General features: G+C 44.1%; 1 protein-coding gene across 1 annotated transcript in view; it reads left to right on the forward strand.

The window, feature by feature from the left end:
- Window positions 1-3160: 3160 nt before the first annotated feature.
- The window catches only part of abtb2b (ankyrin repeat and BTB (POZ) domain containing 2b), a gene marked incomplete at its 5' end in the record, with an annotated part of 43010 nt that continues 20248 nt past the window's right edge, over window positions 3161-25922 (forward strand). The window contains one exon of the mRNA XM_079224281.1: window positions 3161-4052. Within this exon, the coding sequence (XP_079080407.1) occupies window positions 3161-4052 (892 nt within the window). The remainder of the gene's footprint in view (window positions 4053-25922) is intronic.

A 25922-nucleotide genomic window follows, 5' to 3' on the forward strand; every position in this document is an offset into this window, starting at 1 on the left:
CTGAGTAAAATCAGGAGGTGTGATGGAGACTCACTGGCAGCTGCCGTCCAGCAGGACCCCACCTGCTCCCATTCGTTTCGGCTGGAGGCCGGGCTCCTAATGCCTCTGTTTATGCAACATGGTACTTTTATTGATGGAGAGTGGCTTGAGGGCTCAAGGCTGGACACACATGTGGAAGACAGTTATTGATCTGTTGTTGACTATATGATTGTCAAAATGCCCTCCATGACCCTTTCTTTGCCTCTACAGGAAGAGGTCTACTGTACGTCATTTAACACTGACATGGGACTATTTAAAGAACAAAAGAATCACATAAATATAATCATATATATATATATATATATATATATATATACATATATATGTATATATATATAGAACATAAAAATGAAAAATAGGAATATACATTCCAAGGTAATTTCTGTGAAATTGTTTTGTAGAGAAAAAGTTTTAAGAATGTATTGTACTTTTATTTTAATTTGTTGGGTTTTTTGCAAATAAAATTTTATGCTTACGTCCAGGTAATATTTTTGATGTTTTTTTCTTTGTTAAACTTTCTGAAAAATATCAGCTGTAACAAGTCTATTCCTTATCTGACCACATGGTGGTGCTCCACCCATACATGCATACAATATATAGGTACATACCCAGCTCAAAAGAAGTGAATGTGGCTCAATAACTCTGATTGACCTGTCAAAACTATTATTGAAGCTTTTTTTAAATTATAAATGACATATATTCTGGCATCTAGTCAAGATGCCTCCTGGACGCCTCCCATTAGAGGTTTTCCAGGCACGCCCAACTGGTAAGAGACCCCGGGGAAGACCGAGGACACGCTGGAGGGATTATATCTCCCGGCTGGCCTTGAAACGCCTCGGGATCCCCCAGAATGAGCTGGAAAGTGTTGCGGGTGAGAGGGAAGCCTGGGTCGGCCTGCTGAACCTGCTGCCACCGCGACCCGACCCCGGATAAGCGGCTGATAATGGATGGATGGATGGATGGATATATTCTGCTAGATTAAGTGACTTTCAAACTGATTCCAAAAGGTCCTGGTTTACTTTTATTGCTACAAATGTGAAGTAAGCATGACACCATGTCAACAACCCTCTGTAACCCTCTCTGAGGCTGACGTCATCCAGTTACCCATTCTAAGTTATACTGACGCAATATCACATTGATCTTGTTTCATGACCAATGCAGGGAGATATATTTTGAACTCCAGCAGAGCTTTAATGTTTTCAGGATCACATTAAATTATTTGCAGGTTTTTTTGTTTTGTTTGCCCCTTAGCTCTGGGTGGTGGTCTCTGCTCTGAGCGTGCACACTCACACAGAGACATCATGAGGTCAACACTGTCCACACCACAGCTACGTGAGGTCTGGATGAGGCAAGTGCTAACCTCCTCTGATCTCTTCTACGCCCTGTGTGTCTTCTGATCTCATTTAGAAAAGCTTTTGACTAACTGGCCTGAAAGTCAGTCCCCCTGACAGTGATTCATAGACTATGATATATGAGTGTGTCTGTGTGTGTTTTAGAGTCACTTTTTCCACTTTGAGTACACACATTATGCCTTATAACATCCAGGTATGTATATGTGTAGGAAAACATTCATTACAGCCACTTTCACAATGTGTTGCAGTCTCATATGCATGCAGGCTGAGTGTTGGGCCCTAACCCGATTATGTAATAATGTTGGACTCTGTCCCAGTGGAGGCACACCCTACCTGTCTATGCGAGTGTGGAGTGATGGAAAACATGTAGTCACAGCCATCTTCAACATGTTTGCTTTATTTTACTTGAAACGTGTGACAGCACCTTACCAGAAACAACAAACAGGGACGCACAACGCTCCAAAAATGAAGTTTCGCAAGAGGATTTGCACAAAGTTTGTTTTTAAAAGCGGGAGCTGACACTGTTTCGTCATTACCTCTGCTGAATTGGTACTGAATGAGCACAAATTCTAAATTCACTTATTCAAGCTATTACAACACATCAGTCTTCTTTACAATCCCAAATAAGCTTTTAAAGTGCATTTTCAGTGAAAACCCTGAGCCTAATCAAAGTAAACACTACTCCACCTCTTACGTTATTACCACGGGCTTTACAGATTTGATTTCTGTTTCAGACTGCTGGTGAGAGATTAGCTCATGTGCAGGCAGCAATCCAAGTTCCCCAGAGTCAACATGAGGAAATAACTAAAGTCTGCTTGACCCATTAGTTATTGTATAGACTAACGCTATATTATATTATTATGTTATACATTATTTTATTTATTTGTAGTAAAAGTTGTCATTACATTATAATACGAATAATAAAGGCATTGGACACATGTGTAAAACATTTGAAGTATTTGGAGGCTATTCTACGGATTTGTGTGAACGTGTATTCAAAATACATTACTCGAGCAAGAAGGCAAATATCCTTCAGACATATCTGGGTCACACATGTTGAGGTCATTTCTTTGTTGCACGTCTGAGGCAAAACAAAGTTCAGTTATTCTCCCAAAATCGGGAAACATTTTGATCCGGGTCTTGATTGGCTGCCGGCAAAAGTTGGCCCCTCTCCTGATTGGTGCTCGAGCTGCTTCCGGGCTGTCACTCAGCAGCGGTCCCGCCTCACAGACATCTGCGGCGGAGCGTCCCCAACAGGCTGTTCCTGACCAAGCGCAGGGACGGGAGGGCGATGAGCTAGTCTCGGACTTTTCCACGGTTATCTACAGAAACGAAGCAGTTTTCGGTCCGTCGAGCGGCTGAACGGGACATGCTGTAACACGTGAGCTTGGGTCTGGCTGTATTCAAACGCGGGGAGACATTTCATGCGCGCTTTAAAAGACTGTGGATCCCGGAGGAAAGTTTCAATCCCCTGCGCTGTCCGGGGAAAGGTGAGACCGGTGCGACTTCAAGTCTCGTTTATCACCACAATATAGGGGGGTTTTGACAACAAAAAGTAGCTCGAGGGATTTTATCTGCGCGTGCAATTGTGTTGTTTGGCTGCCTTGAAGTGAACTCTGTTTTAGCAGCATGTCTGACAAGCGTGCCGCTGTGTAACCAGTTTGTCCAGCACCGCGGGGAGTTTCGACTGCTGCTTGATTGACTTCAGGTAAACCGTTGACGAGGTGTTCCGCGTCCTCCAAAAACACTGTCGAAATAGTTTCCCAATAATGGCTGGTCTGAGCAACGTCCACATGAAAACCCTGGAGGACCTGACGCTGGACTCCGGCTATGGGGCAGGGGACTCCTGCAAGTCCCTCAGCCTGTCCTCCTCCAAGTCCAACTCCCAGGCCTTCATGACGGCCCCTCACCGGGGCAACTGGTGGTACTACTCCGGCTCCATGAACAGCAGGAACAACAGCTGGGACACGGTCAACACCGTCCTCCCAGAAGACCCGGAGGACATCTTCTCCAAGTGTCCCCGCTTGCCGGAGTTGGAAGAGTTCCCCTGGATGGAAGAGGAGGTGGCCAAGATACTTCGCAAAGTGGCCGGGAGCGCGAGCGTCAAAGTGGGCCCCGCACCTGTGTTCTCCCCGGAGGCCGTGAGGCGGCTGTCCGCTCTCCTCCGCCGGGCTCTCATCCGCATCTCCAGAGAGGCTCAGCGGCTCAGCGTCATGCACTGCCGCTGCACGCGCTTCGAGGTGCAGAGCGCCATGCGGCTGGTGCTCAGCTGGTCCCTGGCCGACCACTGCGTCTCTGCCACGGTCAAGGCCATCTCCATGTACAGCATGAGCGCCGGGGAGCTGCTGAGGAAGGGCAAGTCCGCCCGCTGCGGCCTCTCCTTCTCCGTGGGACGCTTCTTCCGCTGGATGGTGGACACCCGCATCTCCGTGCGCATCCACGAGTATGCGGCTATATGCCTGACTGCATGCATGGAAGCGCTGGTGGAGGAGATAGGAGCCCGCGTGCTGATGGCCGAGAGGGGTCCTTCGTGGCCGGATTCGGGGTCAGCAGGCGCCTTAATGAGCGCCGAGGCCCTCGAGGGGGTGGTGAACAATGACGCGGAACTGTGGGGAGTCCTGCAGCTCTACGAGCACCTGATCTGTGGGAAGAACGCCAATGGTAAATCTATTTCAAGTTTTTTTCTTTCTTCTCCCTTTCAATATACACGTAAAACAACATAATGTCCAGTTGTTCTGTGGGTTCATTGATTGAAATGGCAGCATTCTGTGTGTTTTGCTGTGTGGTGATGGATGTAAAAATACAGCTCAAACTTGTATTTTATTTCTGTCACACACTCTACCTCCAGAGTGCTGCTGGTCACCCTTTTCCACTCCCTCACAGTGTGGAAAAGGTGCAATGTGGCCTGCTGCTGGATACAATAGCAGCTCTTTGTGCGTGAGCCTTTGACGGACTCGTTGCTAATTTGACCTGCCAGAATAGGAAAACACAGAACGCTATCAGATACGAACAAAGAAGGTATTTTGTTTCGGACCAAGGTCGTAAGAGGAGAAACGACTGCTGGATTTATTTTTTGTTGTTGTTGAACTGCCAACTTTAATTTTGACGACTTCAATCAGTCAGCTACAAGATTGAGTCCTCATATGTCACTCTTGTTCTAAGGTTACAATACGGGGTGCAGAGCGCCTTAGTGCACAGGCAGGAGGCCTGTATGTTGACACAGCTCTTTGTGGAGGCGGACTTCACCTCTCATCCTCCTGCTGTGTTGGCTGCACTCCTTTCAAATCCTCCCCTTCTTCCATTTCCTCATCCCGCTCTCCTCCTGTTGGACAAAATCCCTTTCACCCACCACCATCTCCACATATCTTCCATCTCTCCCTCCTCTCTCCTCCAGATCCAGCTGTGCATCCTGCTCCCTGTCCATTTGTTTTCCTCCACCCTCACATCCTTCTATCAACTCTCTTTACCTTCCCTCTTTGTCAAACCCCAGTAGACTCATAGTGCTCTTTCCGTGGCTGCTTTTGGCAGCCCAGTGTTGATTTGATTCATGAGCTTGTGTTGGGACATTGTAACCAGCCTTTGTTTGTGGCCCACTACCAGCTCCCAAAGCGGAGCTCTTCACTACAGCACAATGGCCTTTTGTTGTGAGATTGTGCAGCTTAGCCCAACACAGAGGGAGTGAAAACAAATGCTGTGGAAGCTGGGCATACACATCCATGTACATACACATACATAACCGAGGGAGAGAAAGATAGCTATTATGACAGGGCCACGGGCTCACTATTAATAGAAGTTAAGACGTTGTAATGCAGGAGCACCTTTACACGCAAGCATGGCATGTATGTGGAGAAGGGGTTAATGCCGTAGCACTGCCAACTTCCTAAAGGTCTGAGATCAATTCAGCATCTAAAACAAAGTAGCCTGCATGCACACACTCATTCACTGATCCATTACATTTCATATTATGTGCAGTTTCCACTGGTTTCTTCACAATGTGCCCTCCATTCAAGCCTGGAAGTGTTAAAAACAATAGAGCGCAGCGATTTGGACTTTCCCATAATATGACCATGTGCTTGAGTTAGAGCTATTAATTTCAAAATAAGTTAAAGAGCAGCTTTTTGTATTTCACCGGATGTCTTTTGGTTGGGTCCTATTTTGGGGAGTTCAGTCATTGGTTTTGAAAAGTGTGTGTGTGTGTGTGTGTGTGTGTGTGTGTGTGTGTGTGTGTGTGTGTAATAACAACAGACCCTTATTCTGACCACCCTAGCTTTTTATAGGCCCAAGAGCAGGCTGTGCAAGCCACATACCCATACCCCCTTACCACCTGACCACCTGACACCCCACACCCTAAACCTTGCTTTCCGCAGACTTTCCGCTGCTGAAGCCCCCCACAGCCACCACAACCATCAGTGTAAACAAAGGCAATGTCCGCTTATTCTGCTCTCAAACCAGATGGTCTCCGGATGGGAGGGTAGACTACTGATCATATGAAAGGATACAGTCGGATAAATCCTCCTCCTTCTTGATTTCTCTCTGACTCTTTCTCTTTCTCAGGGGCTGGCCCACATCTGGAACTATTTAAGTCAAAATGACTTCTACGGCTCCAATAACAGTTCTGAAAACTCCCTCCCTCCTCTCCTCTTGCCCTCTCATGCTCACTCTCGCTCTTCTCTCTCTCTCTCTCTCTCTCTCTCTCTCTCTCTCTCTCTCTCTCTCTCTCTCTCTCTCTCTCTCTCTCTATCTCTCTCTCTCTCTTTTCTTTGCTATTGCGTTCACGTCCACTTCATCTTTATCTGTTTATTTCCTCTGGTCCACAGGGAGTGCATTAGAGGAACCCGGTTGTGATGTGCCAGGATCTTATTCATTACTCATGCACACACTCGCACATTCCCGTGTACACACACACACACACACACACACACACACACACACACACACACACATCATGAAAAACCGTTTAGTCTGCTTTGCATGTGTTCAAATGGCTCCACATCTCTGGTTGAACACAGTGCCGCTATACAGACGAATCCATTTGTCATTCATTTCTTCTCACAAGGAAATAGCACAAGCTTCCTGGTTTGAATTGTATTGATAGTGCTGTGGGGCATTTCAAAGTGCAGAGTAGTAGCTTTACTAATGGACAGTGGAAGTGGCTATGCAGTGATGGTCTTTATGACTTGCACATGCGTCTGTTAATCTCTGGTCTGGCTGACGGATCAGTTTTCCAAGTGCATCTCCTTTTGAGTTTTTGTGACACTGTCCAATGTTCTCAGAGTGTTTGTGTCCGTTTTTGTTTCCCAAATTAGCTGTTTATGCAGTAATTTAATATATTTGCAGTAGATAAGCAAACTAGTGACTAGATCTTGATCAACAGTGCTAACTCCCAACAGCGTTGTGGAAGCTTTTGGTTGGAAAGTGCTCCTCTGTGGCTTGAATCTGTACTACTGTATGAATCAGTGAAAGAGAGCATTCATGCTCAGCAACATTTACCTGGACCAATAAACTTTGATTTGGTCCAGCACTAAAAAAAAGCAAAGTTCAGTCTCCCTGCTCCAGCTCTATAAAAGTAGTAAAAAAGGACTTCACTGAGAGAGTAAAACACATGATTTGCTGCAGTATTCCCCTAAATATGTATTTAGCCCAGAAAGAGGCGTGGGAACAGTGGGCAGAAAGATGCAGGGAGAGCAGCCCAGCACTGTGGTCACACAGATGGGGAAACCAGCACTCTTAAAATACACTCCTTGCCCCACAAATCTGGAACAGGATCAACTAGAGTTTTGGAAAACACATCGAGATATTAATATTATGGTGAGATAGACTTATGTTCATCCGATAGGCGCGCTGCCAAATTTGCAGGCATTAAAATCAAGCCTGTGTTTGCCCTGAATGACTGTATGGATGAATTTAGGTTAACCATGTGAGCGCCATTAGAAGGTCATAGTGTGTATAGAGCTCAAACCAAAAGGTATATAGCTTTAGTATAATAAGGGTTAATCCGTCACAAATCCCTAGAATTTCTGTTTCTGTGTGAGGGTGTTTTTGTGTGGGTACCACACACACTGATGGTCCATGTCCCTGTTTGCATAGGCTCTTTGTCTGGTCCCAGCTGTAAAAACACTGACCCATTAGACTGCTGGTGTGCACATGTGTTTCAATGTGCTCATCTGTGGGAGCTTCAATGCACTTGTGTGGGTATAGACTATTCTTGGAAAACCGTGAGTAATGCTTTTGCAGATATGACACCGCATAAGATTTGCCAAGCTATTACAAAACCAATGACATTGATTCTGGAAGCTCACATTTATTTCACATCCTTTTGATACAGATCATTTAGTTTGTAAAATGAATAACAACGAAAGTGAAATAACAGGCAGGCTTACTCCCCTGGGTGGAGCCCGTCTTTACTCGCTCCTCTTTCTCTCTTGAAACTTCAGTCATTATTTTGATCTCCAGCCATGCTCCTCCTACTCCATTACAGCAGCATGAGTCACGCTTTTTAAAACTGTTTACAGTGAAGCACTGATAGGGAGGAAGCAAATACGACGAGGATGACAGAAAAATGGCAATGGACACAAACAGAGACACAAAAATAGTGACCGCAAACTTTAAAACGTCTGCCTTTGGAAACCCTGATTTATTCTTTCTAATCCCATTCTTGGAGAGTCATGCTTGGGTCTATCCAGAGAGAAGACGAGAGTTCAGATTGGTATTGAGCCTCTTTGGCTTGTTTGAATTGGAAAATGTGCAGCCAGTGTGTCACATGCATTACCACAGAGTCCTGGCTATGCTTCTCGAGGGAATCTGTCCTGCACGTTGGTTTGGAGTTCTCGCCGGACTACTTAATGAGGGAAGCAGGAAGACTGGCTGGAAGATGGCTGGAATCTTGGACCAGGCAGGGTTGTGCATTGCCTGGATGCAAGTAGTGGTTTTGTTGAAAGGAACCACTGTGCATCCCATCATCTGTGTGAAGTCGGCTTTGAGACAGCATCGCCACATGCACCTGTGTTGGGAGTCTGGCTTAGTCGTTATACAACGGAAATATATAAATGTTCGTTTTTAAGGGTCATAGGTTAATGGTCAGTGGTGGTCATACTAGTGTTTTTTAATAGATGCCGTGACGCTAGTGATTGGCGGTTGACGATTGGACACCTACAGATGATATGGAAATTATCAATATCATTTTGATGCCATTTGTACACATTTATTTGCTGTTTACTGTAGTAAGCTGGACATGAGAAATACACTAAAGTATGCTCACATGCCTCGTGAGCCTGGTAATGTTTTACACTTCTTGGTGATCAAGTGACTTGCATGGTGATGCTCTGAAACCATGGACTGGGGCTGAGGAGCCAACTTTGCTTTGGACTGCAGGCTAATCAGTGCTTCTGCCTCCTTGGATCATATTGGTTCCCACAAGTTACCAGTCCTTTTTTTTTGCCGATCTTTCCCACTGAATCCGTAGCTATAGCAACACAAGCCAAAAAGGAAAACGGGTAATATGGCGAACCGATAATGATTCAACATTGGGTGTAATGTATGAGACTAATGTTGAGGTGCAAGAGAAAACACCGTCTAACGTAACGGCTTCGACAGAGTGAGGAGGTGAGGATCAGGGCAAAAGGGTTGAGGAATATGAAGGCTTTTCTTCACATAACATTTAGCTCCCACAGCTCATATTCATTTTCTCCCACTGACTGAAATGCTGCGAGGGAAGCTCCGGTCTGCCTGACCTTTACATGAAATTGGAGTGAAAATACCACCAAAGACCTGTGTAAATGTTTGCTTAAAAGTCCTGAGGCAGATACAAATTTGCTGAAGCAAAAGTAAAAAGTCATAAATTACATAAAGAAAATGCATGTCAACATGTATTTGACTAGACAAAGTGTATTTGCTCAATGCAAAACATATTGTAATTATGACTGGAAATGCAGAAAAGACCATGTGCATGATAAGCTACTATGTTACAGTAGTTATTGTACCCTACCTAGACATAAACCAAGTGCAGTCAGTCACTGTAAGAAATATGTCATTGCTACTAAAAGACTATCATTTAAGACATAAATGGTTTAATTAAGTGTTGCGGCATATGGTTTGCAAAGTAGGGCGGCACCCTGATAGTCATCTAATCAGTCACTTTGATCTTACCGGTAGTCTACTAAGATTTCTTTAGTCAATTAGTTGTTGTAATACATGTTTTTTTTCATGCTTAATGACTTATTTCCAAGACACTTATGAGCACAACGCTTACAGGCACAATATGTAAAGTGGTGCCTCTCTGGTTCTTTTTTTCTACATATTTGTCTATTAAATCTCCTCTGAGTCTCTGTCAAACCACAAATCATCAGTTTTCCTGCTCCTTTCCCCTGAAAACCAATGCCAACCATCACATTTCTAATTGCTAATAGGCATTAGCTGACATGCATCAGCCTCTCTGCCTGTGTGCTCTAACAAAATTGAAGCCAGTTGTGTAGTCGATACAGAACCATTTTGTGGGTGATTTGGTTGTAATATTTAATTACACACAAGCAGATCAGATGGGCAGACTGGGGGAGGAAGTGAGTAGAGCGAACTTGGAGGGGGTTCAGGGAGTGTGTAGTTTAAGTGGAAACAGATTTGTCTGACCAGGGATTGGAGATAATAACCCCTTGCTGTGTTCCCTGGTGAAATATGTTGGAGGCACACTGACTCTGCTGGATGGAGCCATGGAGAGATAGAGCTGCAAGCCCACATATCCTCCCTGATTGTGATCCGTATAACAAGGTCGGCCAAAGTCAAGCAGCTGAGGAAAAGTGTGTGTGTGTGTGCGTGTTTGTGCGCACTTCCATCAGCCGGCACTGAAAATAAAAAGAACACGGCTTCTTTTGGATGTTGTTCATCCACGCTAGGAAAGTGATGTTTTTCTTTTCCCTTTTTTTCCCCTTTCATGCATAAACTGTTGTTTTTGTAAACGGGCTGAGAGAGGGCGCTTTTTGTGATGCCGTCAGTGACCTCTTTGTCCAGCGGAGTCAGAGCGGCAGTGTGTGGAGCCTGAATGGCAAAGCTCCGACATATCGCACTGGAAAAGCAAACGCGCCGGTCTGTAGACACACTGTTTCACACATGACTCTCTCCTCTGGTCACCGTTTTCACGCTTATGCACGGACAGATATCCATTACATGTACACTATGTACACATAAGTAGACTTGAAGGCGTTTCGATTATTTATCTTACTCTCACTACAGTTGACATGCAACACAAACGGAAGCAAAAAACTCCATGGGTAGTAAACCACTCTGTACACTAATACCCCCTCCCCTGCACACACATATACAAACACTCGCCCTTAGAAGCGGAGAAGGAGAAGAAGAGGCTCTTCCTTCTAACTTGCATTACTGCTCAGGTTATGAGTGTGCAGAGGGTGGAGCAAGCAAACATTTTTCAGTGGACAAAAACACTCTGTTCAGCATTTTCTATCATGTTTCTTTACTGTTGAGTACGTTGTTGATCCAAACGTCCTTTAAATAGAAACATATCGGTAGGCATATCTGTAGTATACTTCCTGCGTCCTGCACGGGGATATCTGAACCGGCCTCACAGACCGTCTTCTATAGGTTGAGTGAAAGTTCACAGCTTGTATGATGTTTGGAAACAGTTTCGCCAACACCCTGAACAGCCAGCCAATTTTCCAGAGTGAGAATTTGGAAAGTGTGAGAGAGAAAGTGAAAAAGAACAAGAAGGAGAAGCAACAGCAGCTTTTATGGCAAGCTGGTCGGTGAGTGTGTCAGCTTCAGGAGGTATCATGACAGGTTATCTGAGCTGTGCGCATGTGTGTGTGTGTTAATGTGTGAAATGTTGCCCTTTAGCCATAAGTAGGCCACCACCGCCTTTTACATTTCTTCTGCATGTTTTTGCTTTTGATGTCTTGTTGTCTCTCCCATCTCTGTCTCTCTCCTCTGACGCTGATGGTATCCGTGCCTTTGAAAGAGAATATGTGTTTGCGCATATTTGTTTGTGTGTGTTGGCTGGAGTTTGCCTCTTCAGTCAGCAGAGTTGATTGAGGACGGACTGAGTGACAGTAAACACAGACATCCATTCACTGGGGGTGTCGAGTCATGTTTGATGAGGCGTTCTTTGGAATCAAAGCGCAAGGGCGAGAGAGGTTTGCTTTTTATTACTTTCATGAAAAGTCCGTTGACCTGCCAGTGACCGGAATAGATGCAGTATATCTCCATACGTTTTTATTGCAACCATGAAACGGGCTAGCTATGATACTCATTCTCTTACCACCCTCCCTTCTTCCAACTGTCTCGTCTCTCTCATCAGACACTGGAATGTGTTTGTTTGCGCATCGAGCCTCTGGCAGCTTTGTCAGCAACAATGCGTACGTAAACATCAAAGCTCAGCGGCCTGTTTAAATCCCTTTTGCCCACATCACAAGATACGTCGCCCCTCCCCCCAAGTTATGTTGACAACCAAACCTTGTTGGGTTTTTAAGTCATCTAGAATTGTTCACTCTGAGAGTTTCTCCTGTTATGCTTTAACAAACCTGGGCATATGATTTCCAACATTCAAAACATCACGCCAGCCTCTTCCATCTTCCTTCCTTTTGACTTCCTTTTGACTTAGCTTTTTAGCCTTGTCTTTTTATTGTTTTTCGCGGCTCTTCTCAATCCACATTGATTGCAGTCTCTGACCTTAACCTTGTCTGTTCATCTCTCCTATCTTCCTGTACCTTACCCTGGCCTCTTTGTACTTCCTACTTACTCTCTACAGTGAAACTTAGTAAAATAAAGTTTGAATCCTTTTTTTCTTTTACAAAATCTTTGCTTTTCCATCTCCTAAAACATCACCTGTTGGGTCAAGGTCACCCTGATAAACGTGGTGATTTAAAAAAAGCCACAGTGGCTCACACCGCATATTTAGCAGGAAACTACGTACAGTACGGCTCCCTGGAATTCCCTCGTGGTTAGTGGAAGGAAGGGGCACATTTAGAGCGGAGCCACATGGAGAACACATGTGGGCACAGGAAAAAAGACTGTCAAGACAGGACACCCTTGGCCAGAGCCTTTAGTCTCTTTCTGTTGATAAGATCTGCACAGCACATGTGCCACATGTGGATTTCTTCCTGGAATGAATATAAATAGTTCAGATCTCATCGGTAACCAACAGAAGATGCGCATTTTTAGGGAGGTAATCATTTAGGGGTGCATAAACATAAAGGTTTCGATAATATTTGGGGGACGCAGACGGAGCGGGAACATTCATCATCAGGTTGCCCTGTAGACCATGTCTATAGGGTTTCCTTTCAAATGCTGAGGAGTGTGTTTGGGTTAGAGTCTATGTTGTGTTTGTGCGGCGAGGAAAACTTGTACGGCTTGACTGCCTGCACATGAGGCTGCTGCGATATGAAAAATCTGATCTGACACTTTGTTTGCATTACTGTGTCTGTACAGGATATGTCTCTTTGGAAATGTTCCCACTATTGTGGGTTACATATGCATGTGTGGGCACATGTCCATGTGAGTATGTGTTGTTTGAATATTTTTGGGTGAATTAATAGGCTCTGTCTATTGAGCTACATCTGCTGTGTCTTTCTGTCTGTCTATCCGTGTTGTGTTGCCCATCTGTGTTCCACTGCAGGGTCGCAGACAGGGCTGGACATAATACACTCTCGCAAGGGTGGCCAAGTTTCCTCTCCGACATTGAGATAATCTGCCTATTGAGCATTGGAGGGAGAAGATAGAAGAGGGAATTGGGCGGTGTGTGGTGGAATTTCACACTGATGAAAGGATGCTTTGTTTGAGGGTGGAATTTTCTTCGGTTCAACTTGTGTAAAACAGGAATGATGCTCATCTTCATAAAATGGGTGCCCACTGTTTCCCCTTTTTTCAGTGGTTGAACCTAATTCTTCCCTTTTGCCTTGTGTCTCTCGGTGCATAATGTGTGAATATGAATTGGACTATTAGTATCTTGTGTGGCTTTGTGCCGGTAGTGTGTCTCTGCAGTGGAGCGGCGGTTGCAGAGGAAGTCAGTCAGACAGCAGTTAAACAGACCATGACTTAAGCCAGGCTCAGAACACCCCTCAATGCTTCCCCTTCTTCTCCACCCCAAAGAGCTAAATACAGCCTCTAAAAACGCCAACATGATCATCAACTCATCAAACCTGTTTCTGTTTAACTCTTTGCAAACCCAATGGGAATATTGTGTGACTAATTTCGGCTCTATTAAACAAGCATTATCATTGCTAACCATGTGTTTTACATTAGGTATCGGACTATACAGTGCACACACTCTATACATATATAGACATATATATATATATATATATATATATATATATATATATATATGATATATGATGCATATATATTATATGTATGTATGTGTGTCAGTGCCCTGGCCTTATGGTGCTTCTGTTAAAAGGGGCTGTAAAGACACACTCAAAGGCAACCTGACTGTAGGTAAATATATAATGCAAAACCCAGCCAAGCATTCACTCTGGCAGAGGTCAAGAGGTCAACACACCTTTATGCCATTAAGCAGACTCTTGACAATTCTATGCTTTGTCTTTAGTTAAACGTCTGCCTCTGGTAGGGAATATCTTGAACGCTCCAGAAGGAGTCTTTCAGCAGTCCAGTCAGGTGCTAAGAATGGGCGTGTGTGTCTGCTTGATGGGGTTGAAGGGGGCAGATGTGTCAGTGGTTTAAAGTGGGCAAGGGGGGGGGGGGTCGGCCTGAGGGTCAGAGAGTCATAAATACTGTAACACCCACCCAGCTGGAGTGCAAGGAGCTTTTACTCATAGAGGTGGTTTCATACAAATATATCGCCAAAGTAGTTTTATTGCATTGTTTTGACATCAGGTCTGCAGACAGGATCCTACAGAGAGGCCATCTGATGTCAGGAGAACAATGGGACATTTTATGGCAGTTACCAGAGAGGCAATCCCACACGTGAAAGCACAAGGAAGAGATGCCTTGCTGTCTCTCTGTGTCTCTGATAACATTGTGGCTCTATCCCGGTGTCTGAATAGACAATAACACACTCGCACGCACACACTCTCAAAGAAAATCTAAAATCACTTGAGATAAGGACGCAGACTGATAAGTAGCAAACAGGCAGACAGAGATGGAAAGGATTTACACTATCAGCATGTGGTGGGCTTTTCCTCTGTATGCAGGTGTGACAACTAGTGCTTCTTAACCTCATTAGGATGTCTGTGTGATATCTGCTGCTGAGATCCCTGACATCCATCATGTCTGGATGGATAGCATTTCCAGCCGCATGCTGGGAGACACAAACATTAGTGGAGGCCCCTCTTCTTGTCTCAACCCCGTGGAAACCTCCCAGGAGCTCCATCTCTCTCTCCTCACCTGCATGCCTCCTTCTCTTCATTCTAGGAAACCACTACCACTGTATGTTGTGTATGTGAGACAGGGACTGAAGAGAATACAGATGTTTGTATGTCTATGAATTCTTAACTACTGATGAATAGAGAAGAAATAGGGGCCCTGATTTCAAAACAATTGAACTTTTACATGTTACAAGGTGTGGCACATTGCACTTTTAAGTTAACAACTTTATCAGCAGAAGAGAGGTGAGACGTGTAAATAATGTGTTTTCAAATGGTTGAACATGTGGAGATTGAGATTCTTATAGGTACAGTGCACAGGCACAGTGACAAGCACAGAGACAAAAAAAAAAAAAGAGCAGGAGATGAACCTGCCATGTGGTTCTTGGCTCTAGTGCACTTCTGCTCTGAAGGCTGCAATTACACTGTGACCGACTCGTGTTGGTAGCTAGAGAGTGGTGAGGTTAGCGCTCAGCCGGCCTGCACCGTGAGGTCAAGTACTATTCATGCCCTGGCTTGTGCATTTCTGCTTGCAGCTCTCCATCTAACGCTCTCTGGCGCTCTGTTTGGGCTTTCTTTGTCGCACTTATGTGTGCGTGCACGTCTGCAAGCCAGTTTGTGTGTCACCGCAGTCTGAAAATCAAATCATAGAAAAACTGGCCTCCCCTTCATCTCCTGTCCTCCGAACTTTGTCTTTCCTTATTCCGCTTCTCCTCCTGTCTTTCACCTTCTCTCTGTGCACCCTGCCAGTTCTCCTCTGGCCAAGGGTCAGCCAGAGAGGAAGCACAGGGCTTCTGTTGGAGTCAGGCTCCTGAGAACCTGTAGCTCAGACAACGGCTGGGGAAGGCATCATTACTCACACACACACACACACACACACACACACACACACACACACACACACACACACACACACACACACACACACACACACACACACACACACACACACACACACACACACACACACACACACACACACAAGATGGATGGAGGATGTTCTCCTTTCTTACCATTCTTTAAATAGCACCACTGTCTCAATGCAGAATTGCTCCTTAGCACAAGTTCTCTCCAGCTTCTTCCCATCTTCATTATGGTGTGTGTTATTTTCTTCCCATGTTTCTCTCAAGAGGCAAAAGGTAAATGGAGCTAATTATCACCCTGCAGTTTTTGCAAGTCCTTCTGAGACTTCACAGGCTGAAATTGGAGAATGGGAGTAGTCCCAGGGTAGGGAAACAATGTGTGTGTGTGTGTGTGTGTGTGTGTGTGTGTGTGTGTGTGTGTGTGTGTGTGTGTGTGTGTGTGTGTGTGTGTGTGTGTGTGTGTGTGTGTGTGTGTGTGTGTGTGTGTGTATTGTTCAAACCCAAACTCTGAACACTTGGCAAGCAGTTGAATGAAATATCCCTCGCCTCGCCTTCTTCTGTATGTCTGGCCATTTGTGGTCATGGGGTTTCCCAAGTGGGTAAAGCAGGGGCTGTTGTTTATCTTGGAATGAGTAAGTAAGTACAATAACTAAAATTCAGAACAAGAATTAGAAAAAAAGATGAAGGATTGGGCTGAAAAGAGAGATTGTGTCGAGTAAAAACCTGGCAGACATGGAACAAATGCAGGAGGGGGTGTCGATGAAGATCGTCAGGCCGCACACATGCCCAGCCGTCATCCTTTCACTCCGGCATCGTGAAAAGGAGAATGAAAACAGATTTGTCACTCAGTCTGCTGTTTGCACAGGAGCTATGTTAGCATGTGCAAGAATAGTCCTCTCCCCCAACACGTACACACAAACATTCCTCTAAAACACTCACACACCCACGCCACTCCTTTAAAGGGTCTCTGCTGGGCAGTCGGGTCTCTCTGGGAAGGGTAGAGGGGTTTGTGTGTTTTAGTGTGTGTGGTCAGGATGTGGCTAGCACCTCTCACTCGTCATGATTTACTAACAATACCCATGGTGGTTAGACCCTGTCACTCAGCACATATTACAAGTCTGAGTGGGTCGACCGAACAACAATCTGGAAACTTTCTCCCGTTCCCTGATTTTGTTCACATTGTAGCACAGTTTCACTCACAAAGTGTGTGCGTCTGATGATTTATCGATTGCTTCCTGCCAAGCTAGGTTTTTATTAATTTCTGTGAAGGGCGTAGTTGGTGATATACAATGTGGTCTAAATACAATATACAATGTGGCCAGTCTAAATCTCATGCGTGAGTTTGCTATGGTGTGAGTTTCTGTGTGTTTGTGCGGTTTCAAGTCTGTCTGCTATTATTTAGTCATTGTGGCTTGGGGAGGGTTGCGGGAACGTCAGTTGAAGGGAATTGACCGGGTCTTCTGCGATACTCGGGAAGAAGTGCATTAACTCACAAACATGCACACTCATGAGAAACACTTAAAAGCAAATGGCCTTTAAACTTTGATATTGCCACTACTTCTTAAAGTTATTTGTTTGTTGTGGCTCTGGTTTAATAGTTAGAAGAAATATGGAGGTGATTTAAAAAGACAATTCTCTCTCTCTCTCTCTCTCTCTCTCTCTCTCGCTCTCGGTGATACCTTTCCTTGTCTCCTCCATCTGCTGCTGCGAGAGGAAGCCTACAGTGGGTGGTCCACAGAGACCCCTGGATCAGTAGCCTCTTGTGAACTACATAACACACAGACACACACACTCATACGTAAACACACACATTAAAAGGCACAGCCAGACACATTAAAACAGACTGCGCAGATTAAACCTGTCTGAAGTTGTTAAGATGACCGTATAAAGTATTTCGATGACTAACACTGAGTCAAGCTCGCCTGCAGCACCTGCACAGGCAACAGCTGGGAACACACGGTAACAAACGCCACCTAGTGCACATATGCACACGCACTTGCGTTCACCTCCCACTAATGTATTTGTGTTGCTGCCATGCCTGGGCAGAGGAATGTGTGAGACAGGTGCCCCCTGCAGAGAAAAGGCAGCAAACACTTTGTGAGTTGTTTGTATTGGAGTCGCAACACTGTTTGCTTAGTGTTTGAAAGACAAGACAACTGTAGAGAATGGCTCAGGAGGATGCTTTAGTTGTTTCAAGTGTTACTTCTTCCCTTTGTTCATCATTCCTTTCACTCATTGTGCTTTTTATTGCTAGTTTGCTCCTCTCTTGCACAAAGTGTGCGAAAGAGTTCAGACGGTCACACAAGAACAATCATCGTTTCCATAGGAAGAGGAAAGAGTGATAGTTTTATCAGTCCGAGCACTGAAAGACAACATAGATGTCTCCAAAACCCTCAGTCCAACATCCTTCTCTGTCTGTCTGTGAATTGTATCAGTTTTAGCATTTCCTTTGAGACAAGGAAAAGAGAGAGAAGATGTTAAAGTATTTAGTCAAAGGAAAAAACAAAGAAAATGTGAAAACAAATCTAAAATGTTTGCTTTTCTGTTTCTATTTTGTTTTAATTATCTTGCAGCACCATTAGTATTCAAGGTATTATTACCCTTTATATCCAGCATTGGTGAGGTCCCGACCCCGACGTCCAGGTTACTTGCACTGCAGGTGTCTAAGTATGTGTGTTCACTAACGATGACGTGGACACAATGAGGCTTTGTTTAACTTTTAGTGCGTCCCATAGCGCTGACCCCATGTGAGCGCTTGTCAGCTCGTGGACATTGAGGAGGCTGGCAGAAATGTGAGTGTCTGACTTTGTGTGAGTAAGTGTTGCTTTGTGGGTGCGAAGATTTGTGGGTCAAAAGGGGACATTACTGCATAAGAGGATGGACCTTTTCAGCAGGCTCCTTTTGAGGTGTGGACACTCCCTCTGCATTCAGTGTGTGTGTGTGTGTGTGTGTGTGTGTGTGTGTGTGTGTGTGAGAGAGAGGGGTGTGTGCAGGATCAGGGGTGAGCTGTAAACCCCTTTGGGTGTCAGATGGGTCATACAGCCAGTTGAATGAGGTGACTTGTCAGGCTAAGGGTAGTTTACTGCCTCCTGCCTTCTGCTAAAGAGATGGACATCCCGACACGCCCTGCAGGTCCCTAACACACCCTGTTCGTTCACGCGCACACACACACAGAATATGTAGAGCTGCTCTCTGTGCTCAGCTGTCATCTGCAAGACTGACACATGGCCACATGATTTATGATTTAGATGCCTGGTGCATTCCATTATTTGATCCTGGGCTAATATGAACGTGTCTGCACTATGCACATGAATCAGAATGTCATCATGTGTGTCTGAGGTTGGGTGGTCCATTGATTTACTGTCAGGGTGTCACTCTTACACATGTTCCAACAGTGGCATTGATTTCCCGACTAATTGCATGAGGTACCATGCCCACTCTAACCGGCCGAAGTTACGACCGATGTGTATCCCGTCCGAGCATCAAACTCAGCCCTCTCTTTAGTCTTTCTGTGAGGACAGTTGTTGTCAACAATGGCACGGACAATAGTCGAGTCAGGCGGCTGTAAATGGACCAACCCTACTCATTACTGCAGACAAAAGAGCTGCGGGCCTTTTGAACAAAGCTCTTCTCTGTTCACTGCCCGCTGCTGTAAAATGCTGCTTAGATGCCCATGAAATAATGCATACTCATCCTCTCTATTTATCTTATCCATGGCAGGTTATAATGGGATGTAGTGTGTGTGGTGGTTCTTTCTTAATGCAGTCTTTATTGGAGCATCATAGTACGAAGAGGGTTAATGCAACAGCGCTCTATACAAATAGTTTTCTGTCTATAGAAGTAAATGTAGCCTCTCTTGTTTATTGCGCTGACTGTGCAGGTTTTACTCACTTAAACTAAGATATCTATAGCCACTAATGGAAAGTAACATAGTGCATTCACTTAAGATGCAATATGGTGTATGAGGTACATAGAAAACATATAATATGTTAGAGAACTAGCCAACAGTGTATAAAGCAGTGAGTGCCACTTGATCAACATCAACATTAAAATGCTACAATAATAATAACAATAATGATAGTAATAATCCAATAGTATAATATGCCAGATTACAGCACTGACAGGAACCCGCCTTTTTTAATGAGTACTCTTTCGAGTTAAAGTACAAAGTACGTAAAGTACATTTACGGAAGTATAGTTTTCCATGTTTGACTTTTACTTATAATGGAGTGTTTTTAATTTGTGGTCAAACTGTTAACATAAGAGAGGACCTGATTACTTATTCTACCACTGTCTGTCGTTGATGCAAGTATAAGCCACACCTTAGCACACACAGAGACACACACACACTGTACAACACACTTGTCTGTGTGGCTGCCCAGAAAGTGGTTGGCCTTTCCTTTCCTGAGCCTTTTCCACTCTGCTGTGAAACCCAATCCAAAGATTAAGTTTGAAAGAGAGAGTAGGAGAAAGAATGAAAGGAGTGACTGAAAGAGTGAGTGAACCTCCAGTCCTAATCGTAAAATACTTCCACCATCCCCTGACCCATGCTGTTTTTTCCTCTCCTTTGACTCACCCTGTTCTGCGTCATGACCCAGCCCAACATGGAATGTTAATCAGCAGAAAGCTGCTTTAGATTTACACGGGGGAATTTGGATCCAGTTCTTTGAAACATCAAACTCCTAAGATCCTCTATCAAAAACCTCCCGTTGGATTGTGAGAACCACGCTGCCGCAACAAGAGTTTTTAAACTGAACGGTACCTGTGGCTGCCTGTGGAAGTCACTCTGGTGTGAGAGGCCCGGCATAGCACTCCAAATGTGTGTGAATACAAATCTGAGCTAACGTGTGAATGCTTCATTTAGTGTGTAAGAGAATAATTAATAAGGAGAGAAATAATCAATCTAATAAGTAATCAGTGAGTCACAGAAATGAGCCTTATAATGGGTGTTATTCCTGAAGTGATAATGAATCAGCAACACATGCATCTCTGTGCGACACAGAAGTGCGACACAGTTTATTTCTGACTGAGGTTATTTCAGTATTTCTCTATTTTTAAAGGTGAACGTTTATAACAATGACGGAACTAATGAGCAAACATGAAACAAATGCAAATTGTGATTAATCTGCAAGTTATGGTCTTTCAGAAAAAAATGAATAAAGCTGAAAAGCCCTGTTGGGAAGTTGCATGATGTCACTAAAACAATGCTTTTTCAGCTACTTTACTTGGAGTTTACATGGAAGGGATGCAAACTGGCAAAACTTGAGTGTGCGACTATGAACATGGGGAGCAGATGAAGCTCTAGTGTGAAATGGTCCTGCTGGCTCATTGCATTTTCACACAATTATTGTTCAATCCCTGCCCATTTTCAAACCTTTACTTGCAGACTGGCAAGGGGACAAATATGTTAAGAGGTTGCTCTGTTTTTTGTTATTAATTATAAGTTCAAGGCTCAAACGATTTAATTCCATGATGGAAAGACTTCACATCTGGCTAACACCAAATGTAGCCAGAGTTCATGTTTATTTGATGGTGAGTGGTTTTAAACATCCATCACAGCAAAAGTTAGAAGCATTTTTAGGCATTTGAGAGATTCACACAGTCAACTGGCCAGTGGAATTTGAACTGTAGTTTCCTCTTCTGAAAAAAATATGAACCTCCAACTGAGTCTTGATTATCGTGATTTACTGATGGTAATGTGGGTGTGTGTGTGTGTGTGTGTGTGTGTGTGTGTGTGTGTGTGTGTGTGTGTGTGTGTGTGTTACTGACGACGGCGGCAGCGATCTAGAGTTCAGGTTTGGGCCTTTTCTCAATGAGCATGTTGTCTGCCATCCAAACTGACTGGCTCTCTGTTCTCTCTCTCTTGAGGGTCCAATTGAGAGTAAATGAGCTGATCACACAGACAGAATGGGAGCAATTAGTGCAAACGCACACTCACATACACACTTTGTGCCTCTTTGACCAGCCTGCTGCCCATAGTGTTACTTGTCGGGAAACTGAATAGAGGGCAGCTTGTTCTTAAAAGGGAGGTTAACTGTTTCTTTTTAAAACAGGCAAATAAAACAGCCAGCCCTTGATCTGTTTCTGCCAATAAAGTCCCGTCTTTACTATGGTCACAGTGACCAGTTTATAAAATGGTACAATGAGAAGTGTTCTCCAAACCGAAGTGCATGTATTACCACCATTATATCTTGACTATGTCTTTTATTTTCCAAACGCTTCCCCTCTTGGCAATGCTTTCAATGGTGACCTCATCTCAAAAGCAATAGATTATATATGAGAGGGCGGATTAGAGGTTATGTTTATGTGGACGTGTTAGCTGTGTGTAATATCCGTCTCCCTGTGTCATAAAGGAAACAAAACCAGCGTCCATATACAGTGTATTGTATTTCCAGCTCCAGTGGTGTACAATAAGCCAGTGAAACCTATAAACCCTAGTCGTCCAATAATGGAGCTATACTGTCCCTTTGCACATTATGTGAAGTGGCGTCACATATGGAAACGGGGAATGTTCAGCGAGACTAGATAGCCACAGGCACCACAGTTGGCCCGGAATGTAAAGTATAAAACATGATTAGAGAGAGAAAGAGGGAGAGTTAAGGAGGGGTGAGGATAGGGGGGAGAACGCTGAAGTCATGTTTAGGATTAGGGTTAGTTGTATAGAGGAGCTTATGGCGATACTTTTTCAGGGCTGTGGGAAACCAACTGTGTGTGTGTGTGTGTGTGTGTGTGTGTGTGTGTGTGTGTGTGTGTGTGTGTGTGTGTGTAATAACAACAGACCTTTTTTTGTGTCCTTTTTCCGGGGTGGTGGTGGTGGTATGCATGTTTTTACAGCTCAACAGTTCCACTGTTGACCACTTTGAATCCAACTGAATTTAAATAGCATTTTATTTGTCAAGCAAGCCCAGCCGAAGGGATACCATGAGGTATCGGCCTGCGTAGATGGAGACCTCATTAGCTTTCCTGCTAAAGTCTCCTTCTTATCGAACTTACAAACATGAACACACGTCTTGTCCTTAAGTTGTTGCACGAGCAACCGCGTAAACAAACAAACATCCACCCGGGTGCGTTGCTAACGTTTTGCAGGCTGGACAGTTAATTAGCTGCTTAGCTGCTGCACATCAAACGTAAATGTACGTGCAAAAGTCACTTTGGTCTGGTAAGATGCTGGTGTGGTCATTTCTCTATTTCCACTACGTGCCAGCTGCTGTCAATCAAACTGGCTTGAGAGAAAAAGAGCATTTCTGATATGTCTTCCTTTTTAATAATTAATTACATATATTGACAATATATGTAAAAAACATGTTGGCATTATCTTTCACTACAAAAAAAAGATGACTAAATGTAATTTCAGTTGGACTTTAATGTGGCCTATTTGCATGAGTTTTAGCTCCTCAGATCTTCTCAAGACCATTGATACTAGATGTGTATTCCATCTAGCTGGATTGTATAACATTATATTCTTTAAGACGTATGTGTAATATTTGCAATATCATGTCAGAGTTTCTGAACACAGACAGCCTACTTCTTTTGAAGATTCAGCATACCCAGTGTGGAGAATTAGATGTAATCTTTGTGGCTTTGCACTCTGGGATTTCAGGAAGACTTCTAACAGTGGACTCATCCAGAATTATTACTAAAAGCTTATACGGGCAGGAACAAAATTTCACACTTTCAAATCTGTTTTTCTTTTCTTTCAATCTTAGTTTTAACCTTTTTTGTGGTTTTACTTCCTAGACATCTTTACAAGCCAAAAGCTTCATGCTGGATTACAGCAAAAGTCTGAGAACAGCAGGCAGATTAGGCACAAGAAATCCTTTTTAACTCTACGTGTGTTTCCTTCACATTCACCAAAGATAGAAACTTTCCTATCTTTCCATCTTAGCTTGGGTCTTGCAGTGATTAATGATGTGTGTGTGTTCTTACTCAGTGACTTAGGGAAGCCCCATTTTACACAGCTGATAAGGTTACTTCCTCTTTTAGCCCCAGCTGAGCGCCACCTCTGACCCATGGCCCCTTGCAGCCGAGGGTCACCATAGGTGTCAGGGGACGTCGACCAGACCCCACAACTCTTAGCTATCTCGGTCTGGTATTTTATCAGGCTCGAACAGGCGTGTGTGAGTCTGTGATTGTGTGAGTGAGATCAGTAATTGTGATGCCTTTTTTTATTCAGCAACATCTCTAATCGCTCACATGCATAGTCAAGTGAAAGGTCGAGTGTTCTGTTAGCAGCTTCAGCTTATGAATGCTTCTCTGTCTGCCATCAAATCCACATCGGTAGTTTGTATTTTGAAAGACATGCTTATTTGCTAACATGTCAAACGAATGATTATTTTTAGCCGAAATACTAATAGACTACTTTAAGTTTCTAAATGCCCCTCTGTCCCACTTGAATGCTGTTAAGATAAGGAGCGGGATGAGGGTCCACCAGAGCAAGCAAACATGTGGATATTTTTAACCCTGTATGCTGAAACTCAGAGAGACATACAATAAAGTTCATTCATCAATCTCACTGTTATTCTCTCAGAAAATCATGCTCAGTGCTTCCAACAGAAGACCTGTGTGTTGCACAGAATCTTTAAGAAACGGCGAGAGGTGTGTGTGTGTGTGTGTGTGTGTGTGTGTGTGTGTGTGTGTGTGTGTGTGTGTGTGTGTGTGTGTGTGTGTGTGTGTGTGAGGTTGGATGTGTGAAAAACAGGCGTTTTGGTGGTTTTAAGTGTGGAAAACAAAAGGTCAGGCTCGTGAGTGAAGGATCACATCTGGCCTTTGGTTTTTCACTTACATGAAATAAAGCACAAGCATGCGTGGGTCTTTTGCTGTGTGAAAGACACACTCTCTGAAAGACAGAGGAGAGCAGGATACTGTGGGGTGATACACACCCAATAAGCGCTCTGCCAAACACTGTACTATTGTGTGACTGTCCACCCTCCAGCCTCCGCACAGGGAGCGTGTAGCCTCCTGGCCCAGAATCAGAGCTTCCTCCTGGGCAGGGGAAGTGTCTTTGAAGCCCCCTTTCCCTGACTTGCTGATCCATCCACCCTGTAATGAATGAAGAGGCTGTTAATAGAGACAAAGCAGGTGCTCACTGCCTTGTGTGTGTTTGTGTGTGTGTGACTGAGTTTTTCCTCTCAGATAACCGAGATCATACAGCAGGAGCAAAGCTGATCATGTCCTTCTGTCTTTCACACACTCTCTACGGTAGACAAAACATATCCGCACACAGACCAATTATGGTCCAAGAATGCAGTTTTATCAGGGCTGAGCTGGTGGAAACAGAAATGAAAGTTGTTATATTGTCTTGTGCTAGTTGCAATATAAACTAACGTATTACTAAATATTTTTGGATGCATCATAGTCACACAATTGTTCGGTTTTCTTTATCCTTCTTAAGTATGAATGCCATTTTCTACAGATAAAGTCAAGCATGAAGTGACCTTTTGAGTGAAATGTTACTGATTTAAAATGGTTATGATATTTACTCATGAAAGCTTGGCATAGTGAACAAATGATCATAAGCAGATTCAACATTTGTCGGGTTTCGCTATTCTGAGAATTTAGAGCTGTTTTTTTCTGGCCGGTTATTGAAGGTGAAGCCCAAATATCTTCCAAATATTTGCTGAAAAAGTAGGCATGTGAAGCAGTAATGTCCTCCAAAGTAGCGACCAAGCCAATGTGTGCAAAAAACAACAACACGAAATTGGAGTAAAGTAGAAAAAATGTTGACATTGGGAGATAACACGAGATATCACAAGAGCAACGAAGAATGCGAGTCGAGGCTTGTGGGAAAGGCAGTTCAAAGTGTTTGCTGGCACATTGTTTTAGCAAGTCGCTGTTCAAAGTATGTATGATTTCCTGACAATAGATTGAAATTTGATTTGACGTCAATATTATGAAGGTGATATGACTCATTAAAGCGCCTAAGTGAGAGTGACGGCGCCACTGGGCAAAGTTTCAAAACCTTCCAGGGTAATAGAAAGGAGTTTTTCTGACCTTGTAATGGCAGTCTGGCCCGCATCACGGTGAGGGATATCTTGGCTGAGCGAGGAGGAGCCGTAATGGTTTTGAGAGATAGTTTGGATGGGCTGGGGACCGCCGCAGGCTTTTTGGTACGTTTCAGCTGTGATTTGTAGCTGTGATTCCCTCATGACATCTGCAGGGTCAAACTCAGAAATGGAACCGTAACGGCCGCAAAAGAAAGAATCCATTGTGCCACTTGTCTTCCCCCTCCTCACCCTTTTCACAGTCTCAGATATTGCTGTTTCCTCCCCCTCACTCCAAGTTCCTCCTCAGCTATACCCCTCCTGTGCATGACTCATTCATCTTCCACCAAAGCTCTACAA

The sequence above is a fragment of the Taurulus bubalis genome (genome assembly GCF_910589615.1).
Source record: "Taurulus bubalis genome assembly, chromosome: 9".
Classification (NCBI taxonomy): Eukaryota; Metazoa; Chordata; class Actinopteri; order Perciformes; family Cottidae; genus Taurulus; species Taurulus bubalis.